Raw genomic sequence first — 16,701 nt, forward strand, 5'->3', positions numbered from 1 at the left:
CCGTCTTCGGCAATTGAAGTAGACCTTGGTATGCGCCGGATACGTGGCCTCGAGCACCTACACCCCTTGCTCGCTCTGAATCGCTCCTTTCGGCTGAAAGCGCTATCCTCCATCACAATGCTGGCCGAGCCAGTAACGGTGCGCCTTCCGATGAATACCACCTCTAAGGATAAGTCGGGTTTCTGGGACCTCCTTCGCTATGTACGCGAAGATGCCGGAGGTCCAGATCGCTTCAATTGTTTGCACTGGGCATTGTTACGTAACAGGCATCTGAGCATTTCTGTTACCTTTCAGCTCACCCCCACGACGACCCTGCGCAACGTCGAAATGGATGTGCATGGCTTACTTCAGATCGAGATGCGTCGCGAGTGGTCGTGGCCTGTGGACTTTCCTCGACCGGATATCCCCATCCGTGTGCAACTTGTGCATGTATCTGGCAAACACTCCGGCCTCCAGACAGTTCACACACGTCAATTCCTCCTTGGCCAGTTGAATCAGAAAATGTTGTTGCTTCTGCGCGACGCCATCCAGACATCGACAATTCATTACCGCCACTGGATCAAAGTCAGCACCGATGGCCACGGATCAACTCCGCCAGTCAATCCCGCAATGTCGGAATACTGCAAGAAGTTTGGGGTGACGGCGCCCGACTGGCTTCTCACGAGAGGCGTTCTGATCTTCTGGATGGACGGATTCGGCGAGCCTTTGCGTGCAGACTTTGCTACATCTGCTGGTGATGTTGGGTTCTCGGTGCCCTACTCGCATCCTGGACTAGCCAATAAGGCGCTGCGCAACCAGGTAGACCGCCACTTGGACGAGGAGTGGAGTCACTTTGCCAGAGATTATCAAGAGGGCGTGCACGCAGGTCTCTACAAGTTGTATCACGCACAGGTTGAATGGGTACGTCTTCACTGTCCTAGCATCGGTGGTGGTCAACGTCACTAGTAGCTGCGTCTCGTTGCAGTCGGCTTGAATGCGTCTCTTTCGTATTACCTTTCCTTCCCCTTTGTATTTCTTTCCCATCTTTACCTTCTTGACTTTCTTTCCAGTTGGGAGGTTGGACTCGATCGAAAGTCGCAACCGATCAGACTATATGTCCCAAGCATTATGTGTGCGCATAGTCTGCTGTACCGTTGGAGAAGATTCGCAGGAGCCAGATCGAACAACTATGCTTGAGACTCCTCTTCACCACCAAGATTTTATGCACATCAACGTCGCCACCCGCAATGTCAATGATTTGGATAGACATCTGAATACTTTCAACCACACCTCGCATCGTTTGTCTCCTTCTAGATACCATGGTTCGTGCCCGCAATGAGCCAATACAAGACACGTATGCACCCTGCTCACAGTCTGTCCACCCTCATACCTCTGCGACGGCCACTTCCTTGTCTTGGACCCAGGCTGACCTTAGGGCTCGTTTCCTATTGTGAGGTGCGCTGTTTGCATGCGAGTGATTCAAGTGATACCTTGGTCACCGAGCAAAGCTTACCCCGTACCGATGACACGGTGCCCGCCACCGGACTGCCACAATCATGGGGGGCGCGAGATGAAGCCCGACCTCCTCATGGGTCGAAAACCATGTTCTTCCTGCCCCAGCTCTGGTACTTTATGAACGCATTTAGTCGAATGCTCTTTGTTTTCATGACGATGGCCATGTCTTTGGCTGACATGGGGACTTCGCTTGCGCGCATGGGGGGCAAGTGTGAACACACACGCTAGTCATGAACGTCTCACGATCTAGCGCCACGACCAAGGCAATACTGTGCCGCGAACTTCGCTGGCCTTGATCTGGAGACTTGACAAGTATAAGTATATAGACGCACATCGGGACTGAGGAAGCGTTATTCCCGAAGATCCTGAAGGGCCAACTCCCGCCTGCGTTCACCAACGATTCCATAGAGCAAGCCTCGACATTGCCAGTCCACTCCATCGCTGACACAGGTACAAATGATCTCATGGATCTTGCTGGTCTTGATCCTTTTGCGCCCGCTACGAGCAGCCGTTCCATGCAGACAATGGAGCCAACGAAACCTCCCACCAGTCCGCAAACCGACACTGAAGACTTCGATGACATTGCAGCAGCGATCAGTCTGATGATGATGCAGACCGCCGACTCGGCCAAAGACAAGTTCTCCTTGGACAACTGCCATTCCGGTGCCCTCGAAGCTCCCGAAATCCCCTCCATGCGGGTGACAGAACCGAACAAGAATGACATTTCGTTGGAGACCAAAGACTTTGGTAGTTTTATCGCAGCTACAACAACAAAAAGAGCGCGCCCAATTCGCATCCCTTCCATATTCACCAGTCATCGCGTTGCTGCTGGCTCTCCCACTCTCAGCTTTGCGCAACGATCCACTGTGGTTGATGAACAGCTGCCACTGACCTGGCTCCAAGACATGCCCAACGGCCCTGAGTTCGGTGGCGGCGATGTGACCAACTGGGATGACCCCACACCGGAATGCTTTTCCGCACCGCCGCCTTTACTGGAGCGTACTCCAATGTTGCCAACGCAAGCGGCTATGAACTCAACTCACGACATATGTCTTCCATTGGACAACGCCATTTCCACAAGCCTGTGGCTCGACGATATCAGCAGTGGGTTCACACCTGAGTCCTTGAGTTTTTCTCTACCATCACCGGAGGAGCGCGCAGCCCCATGTTCGAGCCGAGAGTACGACTCGCCAGGGCTATCCCAACTATGCGAATTGCCTACGATTCCACCGAAGAAGCGCAAGCGCTCGTCCTCCGTCTTGTCAGATGTCCAATGCGCACGGCGCGCGTCCTGGAACCAACCTTGGCCCTCATCATCCATCTTACCGGACCATGACGTTCCAGTAAGTCGTCACAGCACGGTCAGCTGGTATCTCTTTCTCCCCTTATGGGTCATTGCTAACGCAGCTTGCAGCAGTTCGCCTGTCCCGATATGGCAAACGATATGCATGCGATAGAGAGCCTATGGGAGGGCCCAACGTGCGTGGAGCAGGCCGACGACGACAACCACCCTGTGAACGAAGCCTCCTTGAACCATGCGACAGGTACGGTGCTGTTTGTATCAGGAAGCCAGCTTCAGCTTGGGAGCGACAGCTGCTACACATCGGCTAAGTGGTTGGTGTAGAAGGGGGGCAAATCGATTGTACAATACCTAGGTAGTCTCCTTTGTTTCTATAGGTATCAATGCCGTTTGATCGTATCCGGGATGGTTGCAACGAAGTACGTCAAATTGTGAGTTCCATACTAAGTTACTTCCTCCCCTTTCGTTTCATTGCCACATGCGAGACGGTCATTAGTAAAGTGCCGACAATCTGGGCAATGAAGAACTCGACCGTATCCCTGGACTAGGATACAATCTCACAGAGACGAAGTGGCAGAAGCTGAGAAGTTCTAGCTGGCAGTGAACCTAGGAGCTCTCATCAAAGCGTCAGGACAATCGAGGACGGATGCAGGCATTGCTGCGGCGCTCCACCACGCAGATTCACTGGATGCATCAACACCGTCGCCCTTCGCAGGAGCCTATCCTCACAGCCATTGTGTTCATGGGTGGATTTCTGGCTTGCTGGCGCGATAGAAAGATTTTCAAACCCGATAGATGCTCAAAGCAGTCAGGTAACAGGCCAGATCAGCATCGTCATTGTTTGCAGGCTGTCTACGTCACGAACAATTGCAAAGGGCACGTGGCACGCATTACGCTGTACCGTAGTCGTTACGTACTGGTATTCCTAGATTATCTGCTGTTAATGTCTCGCATTGTCGTCGCAGCGACGCAAATTCTGTGTCGCTACAGCCACCTGTAAAGTCGTCCCCAATATCCCCTGGTTCTCACTGAATCGACCCCCTACACCACCTGGGTATGCGCAGTGCTTGTCAAAGTCACTCTCGATGGGTCGGCGAGATCTGATGTCTTTGTGCAGAGCGCATACGATCGCATAGAACCAGGATGCGCATCAGTAAAACCCCTTACACGCGGTTCCAAAGTTGTCGGGCTCATATTCGGGTCAGGTTTCAGCGCGTGCCAACGCCACATCCGCCATCGTCAACAGAAGACCCAAACTCGTCACATGTTCCTCACTGATCAGAATACAGGCAGTCTACCAGCCGTATCAACTGCTTCGATAGGCAATTTCGTTGTTGCTACTGCTCAAGATGGAGCGCGTGAATCTCGGTGATGTGATGAACGCCATCATGTGGCTCAGCCATGACCGGCGTAGCAGCGCGCAACCCACTTAATTGCCGAAGCGAACCCGGGCACCCGTGCTTTTCCAGGCGCGCCTTAGCGTGGGGTCAGCCGCCAGCTGCATCTTCAACGTCATCTCACCATCGTCAGCGAACCTTACGCCGTATCCTTTCCAAGATGTCTCGAACACGCTCAACCTGTGACCAAATCCCGGTCACCAACAGCGATACTCCAAAGATGCGACATCCAGCTCACCTGTCTCCTGATCTGACGAAGCACATACAATAACACGCGCGAGTGTGCGGCGAGGAGACGAGGCTTACATCCATACGACTGGGCAGCACTAGTCCGTGAACACATCCATTCCTCGGCTGCTTTGCCAAGTACGTGTGTTGTTGAGGCTTGCAATTTGCTCTTCGCTGTCTATTGTGAGCTGCAGGGCTGTCTAGTTTTTGCCTTGTATCAGGTATGTAGATCTTCCACGGATGCACTAGCGTCCACATAGGACCCCTTGAACACGATGGTAATCGGATATGGCTCAGGAGAGTCACTACGGAGACTTCGATGTGCAGATGAACCAAGATCTCAAACAGCGCTTCAGCGCGAGAGGGTGAACCAGGCCCGAAACCGTCCCCTTCACCTTTGGTCTCTCATTCTGGGCATTCCAAAGTGAGCTGGAAAGATACCAGAAAGAACTGACCATATGCCACATGCGACGCTGATCGTGACTACTTAAGCTTCTACTACTCATCTCGTCACCGGAACCTTTGGCAACATCATGGGCACCACCGCTACCATCGCAATGCAGGCGTCTGCGCAACATCACCCTATAACCACCCCAGATTCCACATCAACCACTATCAATTGCGCAATCTCAGATTCACAACGTTATCTGCGAACGCCTCAGAGAGAGAGAAGACACAAACCCGACTTCGTCATCTACGCCGACAACTCCACGACGAATTTTCGGAGCCCGTTGCCGCAAAATCAGGGTACACGCGTCCCGCTGCGCGAAAAGACCAACCTCGCAAATGCAGTAATAATACCTGCGTACCGCCGCGCCAACACTCCTTTCGTATTCAGTGCCGCCGATCCTTTGTGGGAAGATAATGAGAACTACACGAGAGACATAGCGGGTCGTTTCACACCACCGCTGCATCGCATATATGCAAAGCTACCGTCGACCGTCTCGACTCGCTCCAGATCATCACGACGGGTGAGGAGATTGGCGCGTTTGCATACCCCAGCTTCCATCCCTGATCGCCGCACGACACAACGTCAGATATCTACACCAAAGTCACCAGTCGTACCCGTATCCATACCGATTCGAACTGCGATGCACGGCCAAGTCAATGCTTCCTCGTTTGACTGCACGACCTTGTTCACACAACCATACATTCTGCCGGCGCAACGCATTCATCATCCCATCAGCCCCTCGAAGCCGGTAATCAATGGTACATCATCCTGTGTTTTGGCCCACCACGCTACTTCGCCATCAACACATGTTCCGATGTACGAGCCTGCTGGCGATCGCGCGTTCCGCCCGCCAATTGTCTCTTCGCCGATCGGATCTGTTCACGAACCGCCGGCGACGTATGCTCGGGAGTACAACTAGCTCGGTGCAAGGCAAGCATGTGAAGACCAGTGTACGGCCGCGGTTCTACTTCGTAAAGCAGAAGTCGCGAAGCGAAGGGGACAGAAACATTTGGATGATCAGGGATGTGGTCGTTTTCTTGTCAACAAAGGAAGGTCAGTCGCGAGCGTGCCTCTAATGCCTGCGTAAGATTCCTTCGCGATGACACCGTTTATGATGATATTCGTGCTATAGAAATGTCTTGTACTGGGAGTTGTGATGTAGATGTGCCAAAGTCGCGTCATTTTGACATATTGCCAACTTCATTATGTCTGTATTGTTCCCTCGTATCGATGCTAATCATCTCACATCTCACAGCAAAGACACTGGGTGCTTCGTGTTTGGAAGAGCTAACTTCCCTGCCTGTAAAACTACTCAAATTCTCTCAAACTCTGCATGTTCACTAGCCATTCGCATCATATCCACCCATTCCTCTTTCGTCTTGCCCTAAAACCAGCGTTCCTGTGGCAAAAACCTCATTCCGCCATCCATATTTCGTTGAATCTCATTGTCCATCTCTTTTTGGAAAGCGGCATCGTTGAGTCGCCAAGTTGATGTAGCCGGCATGTCTTCTTGGAACGGTAAGAATTTCTTGATGTGGTTGTACGCTGCGGGCGAGTCTGGCCCCCACTTTTCGTGCCCACTGTTACCAATATATAGTCGGTTGCACGATGACGGCAATTTCTCGGCGACATCACCCCATTTATACCCTACGGTGGCGAGGTAGATGTACTCGAAGCGAGCATATCGCAATCGCGGCTGTCGGGATAGAAAGGTAATGAGAGACGGTGTGTCCAGGACCAAACTTCGTAGCTTCAAAGTTGTCAAGGCCGGAAAGACTAGCGGTGTGATATCTGCTGAGTCGGTGGAACTGACGCTACCAAGGAGCCTTGCGATGTAGTGCTCGCCCATATCCGGTAGTTGTGGATGTGATGTAGTCATGTTGCGAAACTCGAGTGTTTGTAACGTTTCCGATGAGCAACGAATCAAGGCAGCGAGGGATTCAGCTTCGTTGTTAGATGAGTCAAGCATGAAGTCGACACTCTCGGCGTTGAACGAAAGTGCAGTGAGAGAGCTGAACATGTGTTCCAAGGCGGCACTTGTCGTGATTGAAGATGGATCAATCTTGGGGAGAACCAGACTCTGGATGCGACTGTTCGACGCTTGAACGGCGGAGCATAAGAGTTCAAGGTGCTTCCAGGTCGTGCCGCATCCAGAGAACTGCTCGTCCACTTCATCGCTGACTGCGTTAGTTTGGTGTCATGCAAATCATGTGGCCATACTCACTCGCCGCCCTCTTCGAATCCATAATCACCCAAGTCACAGTGCCACTCTTGGACTTCGATAGCTTTCAGGCACGGCATATGTGCGAAGAGCTTGACCATTGCTGCTAGAACCGCGTCTGCCCTTACGCGCTGCTCCTCCACCTTGGCGGCCCAGATCGCTTCCGCCTGCTCGATCAATTCGCGCTCTCTATCGGGTCTTGCTAGTCGTTCCGCGGCGAGACGACGAATTCCGGCATACTCACCTTCGGAGTCAGTTTCAAAGTCTTCTTCATCATACATTCGATGAAAGTCCTCCTCGTAATCTTGCTCACGCTCTAGCCAATGGCGATACCTCGACCAGAACCCTGGGAGAACAGTCAGTATCCGTCTGGCTATGGATAAATATCCATCGGCTGAGTTTACCATCTACGTGATATTTGGGACTGAACTTAAGCTTCCGAACATGCCGCGCAATGTCGTGCGCAATGAGCTCATCCACGGTACGTTCCAAAGAAACCAACTCCACCGTGCGTGAACGACCCGGGTACATGACACACTCGTTATTCTCCATCCTGCCAAATCTGCTCTGGGGAGAGCCATCTAGATGAATTGTGGCGAACATCAGCGGCCTCACAATGGTCGCAAAAGCGCGACATGTTTGAGATACTGAACGCAGGTGGTGCTGGGGCAAATGTGAGAAGATCTCGAGGTAAAGTTCGTCGGGCAGTTCCATGGTGATCTGTAGTACTAAAGACTAGGGAAAGATAAACGAGCGCTATATGTACAAAAAGCGTGCGGTCGGCAGCAGCGCGGGCGTGACTGCGCGGTGGTTTCGCGATAGTAGCCTGTTCGCGCAAGGCACTAAGCAGCAAGGCAGCAATCTCGAACTGGGACACTTATATTGACGACGCGGCCCGATTTCATGAGTGCGTGTGCAGAGACACGATTATTGGTGGGTGGTGCATCCAGTGTTGGTGATGAGGACTTGGTGCCAGGCAGCAGCAGCGCCTAAGATTCGGCGACAAAGTGCGGGGCGTTGGTGGCGCATTGCGATAGTAGCGGCAACTGATGCGGCAAGTCGAACACGTGCCTGCTGCAAAAGGCTGTGACAACGATACAACATCTGGGCAGATAACCCTGATGTATGCAGTGCTGGGTAGATTCCTGGGGTGTTTTTCCATGGTCTTGTAAGCTACAAAGTAGAAAAAATGCGTTCACACTTCTTCAACTTCTTTCTAACACAGGCTGGTGACGAGATCAAGGCTTGCTTATAATGCGACTGGCGCGCGTCCTTCTTCACAGCCCAGCTGCCCTTGACATCTCGATCGCCCTCCCGCAATGGCAACAATATACATGGAGTGGAATGCGACGAGCCGCGGAACGATTGCGACACTCCCTTCTAGATGAGTGCAGAAAGTCTGCTGTTGAGATGTTGTTCGCGCGCCCAACTCACACCCGCAACTGACCACAGCCCCTCGATGAAGCACAGGAGAGTCCATGTACGCAAGAGTCAAGCAGAGCTGGCAGTTGCACTGCGGTGGGAAGCGTGACCTTCGGAAAGAAATGGCCGGGCTTCGGGGGCATGATTCAACGCTTCTGGTCCAAGTTGTACGCGACGCCCTCCCGACTCCAATCCGTTGTGAATGCTGACGGTGTTGCGACCATTTCGTTGTCGCCAGACATATGTCCACGGCGCATGCCATCTTCCGTGGAAGCAATGTGATTGCGACATGCTCTCGCCGCGCCGTCCTGATTGTCTGCAGGTTGAAGAATAGTGTCGAACGTTGGGGTGGTATAGTGCGATCGTCGAGCGCGCCGATGTACGTGTAGGCTTAGGGGGTGCTTCAGTCGCGGTAGCAGTTTGTTGCCTACACCATGTCAGCAATCTTGCAGCGTCCTTGACGCGAGACATCTACTTACGGGGTGGAGGACCTTCTTCCGCGTCCAGACTACCCAAGCTTTGTGCAGCGTGTTCGTCGCAAGCGGTCGTTTGCGAGCCGGCCGCGCACGCCGGTTCCGAGCTCGAGAGCGGCAGGCGAAGTAATTCATTTTGTTGAGACGACCACAGTCACATCGGCGTGATGATGTCGTCACCCAGGACAGAAGGTGTACGATACAGCAACGCCGATTCCATCCCGGTGTTCAAGAGATGAGTGTTGTCGATGTTGAGCATGTTGCCGGGGCCAAATTGTTGGACGCCATCAATAGGGTATGGGTTATGGCGTCCATACTGCACTGAACCGTCGAAGAGAAGCGTGAGCGATGGTCATGGAGACAATGTGCTGAGGTCGAGTGTCGAGCGGCGCGACTCAGACTGTCCAATCGGAGCTCGTGAAGATCTCTAGCGCGGCCCTTACTGGATCCAGCCCACCACCCTCTACTCGAACATCACACGGCCCGCAGGTTACGTGAGTGACATGTCTGCATCTCTCCGGCAAAGGTCCATTCACGCGCGCCTAATCTGAATTGCCTAGCAGCTAATGCATCGCTGCAAAGCCCTCGCGTTGGTCTTTGCTTCACGTTCCAGCCTCCCGAGGTCTCTTAGCTGGTCTTGCGGACTTGACGCCAGCAGTAAGGGGCACTGGCTCCATTTTGTCGACGGTACCTAGGTATTGATCCGCACGGAGACATATGACAGACAAGCCACCTGCTGCGACATGGTGAGTAATGCAACGGGATAACACCAGAAACCGACATGCATGTAATGCAAATCTTCTGCATGTGAGATGGCCAAAGTGAGAAGAGATTGTACCATGTATTAGACTACCGATAACTACCTTCGCCGCGTTCTCATTAGATCCACCAATTCACACGAACGTTCAGCATTATACAAAGTTTCCACCGATACGACAGTCTGCCCCAACATACGAAACGTTACTCCTTCTTAGCCTTCTTCATCACCGGTCCTTGGTTGGCATAGCGAACACAAGGACCACTGTCACGATCCGAACCCCCTGATGCTGATGCCGTCTCCTTCGCCGGCGCGGACGATGTAGCTGTTGTGCTTTTTACTTCCTCAGCCAGCTCCTCGCGCCATCCCTGGAGAAAACCCCGAAGGTTCGCCTCGCCGCTGTTGACCTCGTTGACGTGAACGTTCGGAAGCATTACGTCCGGTACGGTCGCTGTAGTGGCTGGCCTGCCTGCGACGACATTGGAGCCACTTCCAGCAGCCTCTGGGTAACGACTTGGGTCGAGGAGTGTTCCTGGCCCCCTCAGAGGCGACTCTGCAGCTCCTTCCTCATCGGCCACTTCCTTTTCCGGTTCTTCCACCATTTCATCTAGCGCCTGGAGTAGTAGGCCATCGACCTCTTTCTGACCCTCTGCATCGTTCTCTCCTACCACTTCCTCGGTGTCTTCTTCCATGACATCTCGCCGGGGTTTCTCTTCACCCGTACCGCCCATCTCATCCTTTCCTCCTTCAGCCCCCTCTCCTTTGGCCACTGTCGTGATGTCTTCTTTGCTCGTACCAACAACTTCACCCTTATCATCTGTGTTGTCCCATCCCATGGCCTTTTTGCCTATCGCCTCATCAAAGCTCTGGTCTCCATCCTCGTCGTCATCTTGTCTCTTCCTCTTTACACCTAGATCGCCTCCAGTTTCGACAGTGTCAATTGGGTCGTCTTCGCCAAGATCAATGTTGAGATCATCTTCCGGCAACACAAGGTTCTGGTGGGGTACTGGGGTTTTGACAAGAAAGGTGGTATGGTCCCAGGTTGTTGCCGAGGAGCTCGACGCCTCCGGTATGTCGGATTGGGCCAGCGGCTCTGGGAATTTGAACTCGGTCAGCGGCTCCACCATGGGGTATAGAAGTGACCGAGACAAGTCCAAACGTCCGCCTTTGGAAATGAAACCGTTGAGCGGCAGCAGTTGTGGGTCCGCTAGGAGATTGGAAGACGTCGCGACTGGTGGTACGGGGTGTGATGCGGTAGTAGCAGGCGCAGGTTGCGGGCTCGGGCTCGGTGTCAGTGGTTTGTAGCGCCCTGTGGACAGGTCAGCATGAGCAGTATTGCCGAGCATTGCTGATCCGACACTTACTTCCATTGCTCCTACCCTGTGTGGGTGTCTCGTCTGCCATAGTCAGGCGTGTGTTGAGGGTTGACTGGGCGGCGTTGGATTCCAAGGTGCGGTCGGCCGAATTGCAAAGAGAGGGAAAGTGTCAAGGTCTTTGCACGCGCAGCTCAGGGGAATTTTCTGTTTATGTGTCGTGCGCAGTGCGCGTCACTTCGTATGCAGGTAGCCATGCAGCAAACGCTCACCGGGACGCGTCGAGAGAGCGCAAGTCGACATGTCATCTTCACTCTCACTTTCACTTTCACCTTCATTGCGTCGGCATCCACGCTGTATACAGCAAAGCAGATCCTGTGGAGAGCCTTACTCTGAGCGTCCACCAGTCTGCAGTCGCTTCTTCCTCTGCGTGCTGTCGGCGGTGTGAGTGGAGGAGCACATGTGGTGACCAAGTTGGGGTTAGCGTGCGATCTGCACCCGTTAGCGCGCGGGAAGGGGAGAGAGTCACGTAGGTGTCTCTAGAACATGAGGAATCAGCTCATGTGCTGCATTGACAACGTGATCGAGGAGAGATTTTTTTGGTCTTCGTGATAAAGCTTTCCTAGTCCGGCTGAAGTGGCCGTAGTCCAGTGTGCGCCATTGGGCCCCAACAGGATGCAGAAGCTGTCAAGCCGATCGGGATGCGGGTATGTTCGCACAACAAGTCTCTCAACACAGCGCACCATGATATAGCGGCTCTTCCGAAAGATGCAACTGCGACTTCGGATTGAGGTCTACTTCTAATGGTGCAACGCATGAGTGGTCATATGGAGGCGCATGAGTGGTGCCTGAGAGCATCAGAAAGGACGAAGCAGGCCCAACGTATGCATAATAGAAACGGAAGCTCGCCCGGTAGCAATCGCAGAGAAACAGAGTTCCTGCAGTATGCAGTACCTGATGATAGTCGGTCCGGAATGTGATGCAGCTGAAAGCAACGACGTCTGGAAGGAGGAAGCAAAGCACATCTGCTACCACCGATGTCGCCACTACTGTGTGTAAATCGTGGAGCCACCCCAAGCTTGCGTGGACGTCGCACGATCGCAGGTAACGGGCGAAGACCTCTGTAGAAATATGGCAGTGACGTCGCATACTGTCTCCTGCATCTAGCATCTTCGCGATCGGTGTTTGGCAGCCCTTTCGTGGTGACGAGAACAAAGGGATTTCCTCAGAAGGATTGTCATGGACGGTAAGGCAGATGTGGATAAGTTCGCGAACGAAGATGTAAACAGCGGCCACTCGGGTGGTGGTCGCAGCGCTCCATTCGTTGACCAGCTCATGACAGTTAAGGCCGCTCATGTTGCCATCATATGCATGTTCAGGCGTTTCGACTTCTGTCAATCCACCGGCTAGGGCATGGAGGAGTGCAGGGCGTGGTTGCGTGATGAGCGTGAAGAGCATAGAATGGTGTCAGAAGGAGGAAAGAGGAAAGCAAGGGGAGCAGACAGAAGCAGATTAAAGCACACAGGGAAGATACGAAAGGGTGGAAATGAAGACAAAGAAAAGCCAGAGGGTATGAAAGGCACGACAGAGAGCAAGGGAAGAGCAAGAAGAGGTTAGATATAGTGTCTGGCGTTCACTGCACAACGAGAGTGCGCACGCCGGACAGGCCGCTCGAGAAGAGACAGCCGATCTCAAGATGCTGTTTTTCTGGTTTCGTTTGAAGCGATGTACAGCTGCTGTAAGTTCTGGTGCACTATCGCACTATCCGGCGGGTCCGTTCCAAGCACCAACAGCATGGCGAAGTATCTACACGGGACATGTCGTATCACATCAAATCTGTCCAAGAATCCCCATCCTTGCTTACCATTGCAACCTAGATCTTCCCAAACATGGCAAGATACACTGTACCTTTGGCGATGCCGTACTGACAAACGCCTGCACTATTCCGCCACCAGGATTCAGGATTATGCCTATGCATTGCGATATGGCCCGGAGTCGCAAAGGCGCGATGCCCGATCATGTATGTGCCAAAGTGACTTTGTCCGGTGGTTGACGGCTTTCCGCTCGGTTCTTCAGAGCCCAGATCTAAATCGCTTCGTGGCCAGTCCATGATAAGACCCATGTGGTATGGTGGCAGAATATCTTGTCAGACGAGCAGCGGGACGAGTAGCCCATGCCACGCTGGACGAAAACACGTGCTCCCATAAGGATGCCTGCCGTCAAGGCTCGTGTCTGCAACTAGGCCGTTGCTCAAAGTAGTGCCGGCCTGCGCCGCTTTGTTGTTCTTCAACCACGTTGTTCGTATCCCGGTTACGACTCCCTCTTGCTTCCTCCACCAGTGCTTCTTAATATGCTCTGGGTATCATTGGACCAGACCCTGTCGAGTCGTATACGTTGTGGATGCGAGTGAATGGTATGTGACGCGTTGTGTAGGGAGGCCGATAGCGGGATAGTCTCGTGGGGGTGAGGCTCTGTGACAGCGTTGTTTTCTGCGATGACTGTTCCAGTTAGCAGATATACCTCAATGTGGCATGTCGGACTCACAGGTGCCCGTTCGTGCTCGTTGCGAAAAGATTGAGGACAGGCTTCGTGATGTGTCCACGGATCCGCCGAAATTGGGGTTGGCGCACATGGGAGAGATGCGCCGTAACTGTAGTTAGTGGGATGTATACAAATCTTCCATCCTGTTTGCACGAAGCTCACATTGACTTCCATCGTTAGAACCGATGGGCGGCGTCAAAGCTTGTAGGTCGCAGGCCCTGACTGCCGAAGTGCGAACCCTTGGGTGAGAGCACATGTGCTAGGCGCGGGGAGAGGCGCGAATGCGCATGCATTGTTACCACGCGCGAAAAAATTGCAGTGGTAGCATCGTCAACACATCGTGTTTGGTGGGTGAACGCTGCGTAAGCCCTGCCCGGGTAAGTTGTTCAGCGCGGCCACAAGCTCGACGGGGGACCTGCCCTCGTGATCTTTTGTGGGGTGCATGACGCTATGCCTGTCATGGACTAGACCACGAGGCAGTCAGCGCCACCGAAAGTTAGAAGAAAGCGCCCAACTAAGTCAACAATGCGAAGCTCAAAGAAAAGGTCAAAGCCAGGCATATTCGCACGACGTTGACCATTTGGTGGAATTGGGTGATGTTGCGACACCCCAGCAGGAATGTTTCCTCCTCAGCCGAGTTGGCCCCGTCGCTTCTTGTGCCAAGCGCAGCATCGTCGTCGAACATATAGCGTTGGCTTTTACTGGTCAGGCTTGGTAGGGCTTCTTTATGGAGTCTTCACCATCTCGACAAGCCTGGTCGTGTCGTTGGAAGTTCGCACTCGGACAGCCAGCGGAGGAGAACGTACGACTGCGTGGTGGGCTGCTATATGACAGCTCTGGAGTGATGCGATCTTGTTCAATACGTCACTCTCCCAGTGGACACACCCCAAAGCATACTGCATAGTGAAGGTTAGCTGTCTGACATCGTCGCACCAGAGGCGTGCGCATCATGTCGATCGGCTTCGCGTCTAGTCGACCTCGGAGGCAAGTCGCGTTAGCATCGCAGCCGTCAAGTCAGACGAGGCGTGCGTCGGTTGGCTCATGCAGAGGATTGATGTCCAGGTGGGGGCTGGATGAAGTGGGAGGAATCGCGCTGACTCCAGGTCTCGAGTAGAGCATCTTGCAGTCTGCGTAATTTGGCTTTGATGATAACGGCAGTGGTGGGCACGGGCTGAGTTTCCTTGTGAAGTCCGAGTTGCGTGGCACCGACAGGTCGTTACGTAATCACTCCGCCACTACGTAAGCAGCCGCCTATGGCTGCCAGTGACCAACACCGTCATCGACCATCACACTTCTCGCATCACAAGCACGTCTTTCGTTGGTACTCACTTGCAATGGCTTAGTCCCGATATCCCTTACACTCTTCTGTCTTAACAGGATCGCAGACCAGAGCAGGTTATTCCTCAGCCGTTGTCATGAGCATTCCTCGAAATGCCAGTGATCATTCGATTATCATGAGGTTGCACTTGATGCACTATTCTCCAGTCAAAACGATTCTGCAGTCAAAACAATGCACATATTCAGGGTTGTGGAGCCGTGTCAATGGATTAGCAATCTTGGCGGGACTGACGCGGTCATGCAATTTAGCTGTGCAGCTTAGAACCCAATTCCGTCAAGCCGAGTCGAATCGACACAGTGGACTTAGCGGCTTTGATAACCTCGATGATTGGAACCGCAATTGGTATAGGTGGGTACTTCAATACAATGCCGATGAGGTCGTTCTCACTCGCCTTTCTAGCCCTTTCCTTTACCAACAATGATTCACACTGTCCATAAGTTTCGAATTCATTATGCGAGCGTTCTGTGTCATAATTTACACAACGATTGCATTGGACCAGGTATAGCATTGACATTTTCTTCCTCTCTCGTTCTCTCGACAACGAGTTGTCGACCACGAGATCCACACGACACACGCAACATACAATGGACACAGCAAGTTGCCCACTCGAGAACGGCTCCATAGAAATCGAACACCCCACTGACCGCGTTGCCGCTCTGGAAAAGCTAATCTTAGAGCTTCAGACCACCATTGCGTCTCTGACAACTGAGGTCCAGACACTCCAGGCCGAGAATCGCCGTCAGCACAAGTTGACAATAGACGCAAAACAATGGTGCTGCCAGACCTACGGTCAGTGGATGGATGCTTTGAAGGAGCTCACTGGCATTGAATCCGAAGCTAAGAAAGACAAGTCTGTGCTCCGAGAGAAGATATTAGAGCTTAAGGCCAAAAATGCTTATCTCACGAATGAGATCCAGACACTTCAGGCCGAGGATCGCCCTCAGACCGAGTTGAAAATAGACGGAGCACAATGGTGCTGCCGGACCTACGATGAGTGGATAGAATCCTTGAAGGATCTTGATGCCGTGGAACCTGAAGCCGAGGAAGACGAGTCGGTGCTCCAAGAGAAGATATCCGAGCTTGAAGCCAAAAATGCTTCTCTCGCGAGTGAAATCCAGACACTCCAGGGTAGTCTTCGCGATATTTGCGGACAGAACTCTTTGTGCACACAAGTTGCAAAGGAACTCGACGATCAGGTTATGCAGCTTGCACGCGCAGAAGCCGAAGCTCAGCAAGAAATGTCGGCGCTTCGACTTAAGATATCCGAACTCGAGCAAGTCATCGCAAAGCACGACAAAGACAACACTCCATCCGCGGAGCAGGAAGAAAGTGTTAAGGAGTAAACAGATGGAACAAAAGCCTGTCGTGAAGTCAGGGCAAATCCACAAGATTTAGGACACATCCACAGTCACACTGATGGCGAATATGGAATGCTTGATTTCGCCTTAATACGATCTGTATTCCAGCGTAAGGGTCTCATGATTGGATGCTACTCTCTTTATGTATCGATCTTCGGCAACTCTAGTGTTTGAACAGATCGAGCATTTGTATGAATGCCCTACTACGATAGTCTAGTGAATACATGCAAGACATAACTTATGCCAAGGAAAGAACTGTGATACATATGGAGATCCTCCCGCTGACACCCAATAGATGATACCATTACGCACCTTCGCGTCCTGGCCGCTCTTGACAACGTGTCTGAGCAGCATGACAACCAAATATGCTTGGCTGCAACAGTACCACCATCATGACCCGCTGCGCC

At 52.8% G+C, this 16,701-nt stretch overlaps 4 protein-coding genes across 4 annotated transcripts; 2 read left to right on the forward strand and 2 right to left on the reverse strand.

Annotated features, from left to right (window-relative positions):
- Nucleotides 1-327: 327 nt before the first annotated feature.
- On the forward strand, nucleotides 328-3,105 carry J4E79_011129 (uncharacterized protein; the record flags this gene model as incomplete). The annotated part of the gene is made up of 4 exons (XM_049359960.1): nucleotides 328-900; nucleotides 1,821-2,837; nucleotides 2,909-3,038; nucleotides 3,074-3,105. The coding sequence occupies 4 exons, from the start codon at nucleotides 328-330 to the stop codon at nucleotides 3,103-3,105; spliced, it is 1,752 nt and encodes a 583-aa protein (XP_049205601.1).
- Nucleotides 3,106-6,254: 3,149 nt separating this feature from the next.
- Nucleotides 6,255-7,805, reverse strand: J4E79_011130 (uncharacterized protein; the record flags this gene model as incomplete). The annotated part of the gene is made up of 3 exons (XM_049359961.1): nucleotides 6,255-7,047; nucleotides 7,095-7,437; nucleotides 7,496-7,805. The coding sequence occupies 3 exons, from the start codon at nucleotides 7,803-7,805 to the stop codon at nucleotides 6,255-6,257; spliced, it is 1,446 nt and encodes a 481-aa protein (XP_049205602.1).
- Nucleotides 7,806-9,946: 2,141 nt separating this feature from the next.
- J4E79_011131 (uncharacterized protein) lies at nucleotides 9,947-11,147 on the reverse strand (the record flags this gene model as incomplete). Its single annotated transcript, XM_049359962.1, has 2 exons — nucleotides 9,947-11,052; nucleotides 11,108-11,147. The coding sequence occupies 2 exons, from the start codon at nucleotides 11,145-11,147 to the stop codon at nucleotides 9,947-9,949; spliced, it is 1,146 nt and encodes a 381-aa protein (XP_049205603.1).
- Nucleotides 11,148-15,520: 4,373 nt separating this feature from the next.
- Nucleotides 15,521-16,279, forward strand: J4E79_011132 (uncharacterized protein; the record flags this gene model as incomplete). Its single annotated transcript, XM_049359963.1, has 1 exon — nucleotides 15,521-16,279. One exon carries the CDS (start codon nucleotides 15,521-15,523, stop codon nucleotides 16,277-16,279), a length of 759 nt encoding a protein of 252 aa, XP_049205604.1.
- Between the last annotated feature and the right edge of the window lie 422 nt (nucleotides 16,280-16,701).

Source organism: Alternaria viburni (genome assembly GCF_023758015.1).
Source record: "Alternaria viburni strain BMP 2772 chromosome Unknown scaffold_37, whole genome shotgun sequence".
In the NCBI taxonomy this organism is placed as follows: Eukaryota; Fungi; Ascomycota; class Dothideomycetes; order Pleosporales; family Pleosporaceae; genus Alternaria; species Alternaria viburni.